This window comes from Amblyraja radiata, chromosome 36, assembly GCF_010909765.2.
Source record: "Amblyraja radiata isolate CabotCenter1 chromosome 36, sAmbRad1.1.pri, whole genome shotgun sequence".
NCBI classification, from domain to species: domain Eukaryota; kingdom Metazoa; phylum Chordata; class Chondrichthyes; order Rajiformes; family Rajidae; genus Amblyraja; species Amblyraja radiata.
The window spans coordinates 15066860-15072265 of record NC_045991.1 but is presented as its reverse complement, the minus strand read 5'-3'; the positions used below and the strand labels follow the sequence as shown (position 1 = coordinate 15072265).

General features: G+C 57.6%; 1 protein-coding gene across 1 annotated transcript; it reads right to left on the bottom strand.

The window, feature by feature from the left end:
• Positions 1-630: 630 nt before the first annotated feature.
• On the bottom strand, positions 631-4873 carry LOC116966234 (negative elongation factor E-like). The gene is made up of 4 exons (XM_033012380.1): positions 4756-4873; positions 3317-3354; positions 2734-2803; positions 631-797 (listed from the first exon to the last, which is right to left on the bottom strand). The coding sequence occupies exons 1-4, from the start codon at positions 4871-4873 to the stop codon at positions 631-633; spliced, it is 393 nt and encodes a 130-aa protein (XP_032868271.1).
• Between the last annotated feature and the right edge of the window lie 533 nt (positions 4874-5406).

Here is a 5406-nt window from a genome sequence, read left to right as displayed (position 1 = left end):
GTGCTGGCTTGAAGGGCCGAATGGCCTACTCCTGCACCTATTTTCTATTGTCAAGCTGGAAAGGGTTCAGAGATGTTGCCAGGACTAGAGGGTGTGCTCTGTAGGGAGAGGTTGAGTAGACTGGGTCTCTATTCCATGGAGCGTAGGAGGATGAGGGGTGATCTTACAGAGGTGTACAAAATCATGAGAGGAATAGATCGGGTAGATGCAGAGTCTTTTACCCAGAGTAGGGGAATCGAGGACCAGAGGACATAGGTTCAAGGTGAAGGGGAAAAGATTTAATAGGAATTCGACGGGTAACTTGGACACTCTGAGGGGTGATAAAATACTCCTGACCCAGGGTAAGGTGAGGTGGGGAGGGGGTGGCGAGGGGGAGGAGGGTGGGGAATGGTGGAGAGGGGGAGGAGGGTGGGGAGGGGGAGTGGAGGATGGGGGAGGGTGGGGAGTGGGAGGGTGGGGAGGGGGATAGCGAGGGGGAGGAGGGTGGGGTTGGGTGGGGAGGGTAGTGAAGGGGAGGGGGGAGTGGAGTGGAGGATGGGGAGGGTGGTGAAGGGGGAGGGTGGGGAGGGGGGAGTGGAGGATGGGGAGGCAGAGTGGGAGCATGTCATGTGGGTTGTAAAGCCACATCCACTACAACATGCACTCTCTCACCTTGAGCTTCCCCTCCAGGGTGTGTGAGCGCTTGAAGCCGGAGTTCTTGTTCTCGGCTGTGATGGCACTGATGGCTCCCGTCTTCACCAGCATCTTGGCCTCCACTGTGGCCGTGGCTGTGTCAGTCAGCGACTGGTCGTACAGCGCTGGGCGGTGGGAGGGGGGGGAGTGAGGCTGAACACCAGTTAACGTGGGGCGGGGAGAGGGGCCGCTGCGGGCGGGAGGGAGGAGGTTGGGGGAGACACACAAACATCTTTTAAACAACTCGAAGGGCCGAATGGCCAATCCTGCACCTATTGTCAAGCTGGAAAGGGTTCAGAGATGTTGCCAGGGCTAGAGGGTGTGAGCTATAGGGAGAGGTTGAGTAGGCTGGGTCTCTTATTCCATGGAGCGTAGGAGAATGAGGGGTGATCTTATAGAGGTGTACAAAATCATGAGAGGAATAGATCGGGTAGGTGCAGTGTCTCGTGCCCAGTGTAGGGAATCGAGGACCAGAGGCCATAGGTTCAAAGTGAAGGGGAAAAGATTTAATAGGAATCTGAGGGGTAACTTTTTCACACAGAGTGGGTGTATGGAACAAGCTGCCAGAGGAGGTAGTTGAGGCTGGGACTATCCCAAGTTTAAGAAACAGTTGGACAGGTACATGGATAGGGCAGGTTTGGAGGGATATGGACCAAGCGTGGGACTAGTGTAGCTGGGACATTGTTGGCCAGTGTGGGCGAGTTGGGCCGAAGGGCCTGTTTTCAAACTGTATCACTCTATGACAGGCAGCATCTGTAGAGAACATGGGTAGATGATGTTCCACAGAGTGCTGGAGTAACTCAGCGGGTCAGGCAGCATAGAAACATAGAAACATAGAAAATAGGTGCAGGAGTAGGCCATTCGGCCCTTCGAGCCTGCACCGCCAATCAATATGATCATGGCTGATCATTACCAACTCAGTATCCTGTACCTGCCTTCTCTCCATAACCCCTGATCCCTTTAGCCACAAGGGCCACATCTAACTCCCTCTTAAATATAGCAAATGAATTGGCCTCAACTACCTTCTGTGGCAGAGAATTCCAGAGATTCACCACTCTCTGTGTGAAAAATGTTTTCCACATCTCGGTCCTAAAAGATTTCACCCTTATCCTTAAACCATGACCCCTTGTTCTGGACTTCCCCAACATCGGGAACAATCTTCCTGCATCTAGCCTGTCCAACCCCTTAAGACTTTTGTAAGTTTCTATAAGATCCCCCCTCAATCTTCTAAATTCTAGCGAGTATAATCCGTGTCTATCCAGTCTTTCTTCATATGAAAGTCCTGACATCCCAGGAATCAGTCTGGTGAACCTTCTCTGTACTCCCTCTATGGCAAGAATGTCTTTCCTCAGATTAGGAGACCAAAACTTTACGCAATCCTCCAGTTGTGGTCTCACCAAAGACCCTGTACAACTGCAGTAGAACCTCCCTGCTCCTATACTCAAATCCTTTTGCTATGAATGCTAACATGCCATTCGCCTTCTTCACTGTTGTTCTGGACTTCCCCAACATCAGGAATCTCTGGTGAACATGGATAGGTGATGTTTCACAGAGTGCTGGAGTAACTCAGCAGCATCTCTGGTGAGAAGGAATAGGCGACTTTTCGAGTCAAGACCCTTCTTCAGACTCATGTCAGCGGAGGGGGGGGGGGGGGTGGGGGGAGGAGGTCAAAGAAATTATGTAGTCGGGGACAGTAAGACTAGTGGGAGAACTAGTAAGGGGGAGAATATGGAGAGAGAGGGAAAGCAAGGGCTATCTGAAGTTAGAGGAGTCAATGTTCATACCGCTGGGGTGTAAACTACCCAAGCGAAATATGAGGCGCTGTCCCTCCAATTTGCGCTGGGCCTCACTCTGACAATGGAGGAGGCCCAGGACAGAAATTCAGGGTTGGGAATGGGAGGGGGAGTTGAAGTGCTGAGCCACCGGGAGATCAGGTGGGTTAAGACGGATTGAGCGGAGGTGTTGGGCGATAGCGTTCGCCGAGCCTGCGCTTGGTAGATGGACTGAGCGGAGGAGTTGAGCGTAATTCAGCGAGGAGGAGGTCACTGCGAGGTCACCAACAGCGATTGATGCCTCCCTGGCTGCTCTGAGCTCCTGAACTCTGCTTCTTCAAGGCCAGCAGCGCTTTCTTCTGCAAACAGAACATTCCTGGTTAGGTACCGGGAGCCACAACGACCCTCTGTCACCTCCCCCCCCCCCCACCTCTCTCACCCCCCATCTCTCTCACCCCCCCCCCCTCTCACACCCCACCCCTCTCTCACAGCCCCCCGTCTCACATCCCCCTCTCTCGCACCCCCCCGTCTCACCTCCCCCTCAAATGTCAGATATTCACCCCAGACTTCCACCCTCACCCCCCAGCCCACCCCCGCCCAACTCCTTCCCCCTCGTCACCCCATTCTCCCTCCCCTCCATCCACCTGCCTCTCCCTTTCCTCCATCGCCTCTCCCTCCATCCACCTCCCCCACTCCCAATATCCTCCCTCCCCTCCATCACCCCCCCCTCTCTTCTTCCATCACTAGCCTCTCCTCCCCCTTCATCCCCCAAATTCCTCTCTTCCCAACCCCCCCCCATCTATCTCCTCGCCCCCATCACATCACAACATCCCCACCCTCCTCTCTCCCCTCCCCCACTGTCACCCCCTCACCTGTTTCCTCAGCGTGCTGTACTTTCTCCTCTCTCTCTCTGTGCCCACTCACCCCCCCTCTCTCTTCCCTCTCCCCTGCCTCTCTCCACCACCCCACCTTCTTCCTCATCTTGTTCTCTCTCCATCTCACCCTCCTCCACTATGCCCCCTCTCTCCCCCCCACCGTGCCCTACCCCCTCTCTCTCTCCCACTCCTCCTCTCTCCCCCCCCCCACTCTCCCTCCCCCCTGTCCTCCACCCTCCTCACCTCTCTCTCTCCCCCACCTTCTTCCTCAGTTTGCTGTACCCCCCCCTCCCCCTCTCTCTCTCTCCCCCCCCCCCCTTTTTCCCTCAGCTTGCTCTACTCTCTATCTCTCCCCCAAAGTCAATTGTATTTGTCACAAGCACATTAATGCAGTGAAATTACCCCCCCACCCTCTCCCTCCCCTCCTCCACCCTCTCCTCCTCCACCCTCTCCTCTCTCCCCCAAATTATGTGCTGTAAAAATAAAATTGACTTGACTTCCCCTGTGTTTTCTCTCCCCTCACCCCCACCCTCCACCCCTGTCTCCCCCTCCCTCTCCCCACCCTCCTCCACCGTCTCCCCGTGTCTCTCCCCACCCTCCTCCCCCTCCCTCTCCCCACCCTCCTCCCCCTCCCTCTCCCCACCCTCCTCCACCGTCTCCCCACCCTCCTCCACCGTCTCCCCTCCCTCTCCCCACCCTCCTCCACCGTCTCCCCCTCCCTCTCCCCACCCTCCTCCACCGTCTCCCCCTCCCTCTCCCCACCCTCCTCCACCGTCTCCCCCTCCCTCTCCCCACCCTCCTCCACCGTCTCCCCCTCCCTCTCCCCACCCTCCTCCCCTGTCTCCCCGTGTCTCTCCCCACCCTCCTCCCCTGTCTCCCCCTCCCTCTCCCCACCCTCCTCCACCGTCTCCCCGTGTCTCTCCCCACCCTCCTCCCCTGTCTCCCCGTGTCTCTCCCCACCCTCCCCCCCTGTCTCCCCCTCCCTCTCCCCACCCTCCTCCCCTGTCTCCCCCTCCCTCTCCCCACCCTCCTCCACTGTCTCCCCCTCCCTCTCCCCACCCTCCTCCACCGTCTCCCCCTCCCTCTCCCCACCCTCCTCCACCGTCTCCCCCTCCCTCTCCCCACCCTCCTCCCCTGTCTCCCCCTCCCTCTCCCCACCCTCCTCCCCTGTCTCCCCCTCCCCACCCTCCTCCACCGTCTCCCCGTGTCTCTCCCCACCCTCCTCCACCGTCTCCCCCTCCCTCTCCCCACCCTCCTCCACTGTCTCCCCACCCTCCTCCACTGTCTCCCCTTCCCTCTCCCCACCCTCCTCCCCTGTCTCCCCCTCCCTCCCCCTCACCCTCCTCCACTGTCTCCCCGTGTCTCTCCCCACCCTCCTCCACTGTCTCCCCGTGCCTCTCCCCACCCTCTCCACTCCAGCATCTTCCTCATCTTGCTGCGCTTTCTGTGCATCATCGCCGCCGCCTCCTCGCTCGCGCTCCGGGGAAAACCGCCATCGCTGCTGCTCCGCTCCCCCGATGACGTCACCGACACAGGAAACGGCGGGACGGCCATCTTTTTAGCGGGCACGCCTCCTGGAGGCGGCCATCTTTGGTGCAGGCACTGACGTCACGGAACTGATGGAGGTTTGGCAGCAGGAGGAGAATTTCTTCACCGTCGGCACCTTGATGAAGGGCGGCCATCTTTGTTAGGGGCACTAATGTCCCGGATCCCCAGGGGAGGCGGCCATCTTTGTTAGGGGCACTAATGTCCCTGTGAGGAAGAGCCTATCCTGGACTGACTGGACTCTGGTCCTGTACACGGGGGGGGGGGGGAATGGAGGAGGACTGGCCAAATTTTTGTGCCTTCCACCACAGTGATGAATGCTGTGGTGGATGTTTGTGTTACAGTTTTATTGTGTGTTCTTTATTATTGTACTGCTGCTGACAACCCAAATTTCCACCAACCCTGGTTGTGTGGCAATAAATTATATCTATCTATCTATCTATCTATCCCCAGGGGAGGCGGCCATCTTTGTTAGGGGCACTAATGTCCCGGATCCCCAGGGGGGGAGAACAATGAAATCCTGACTTGCACCAGCAGCAGCA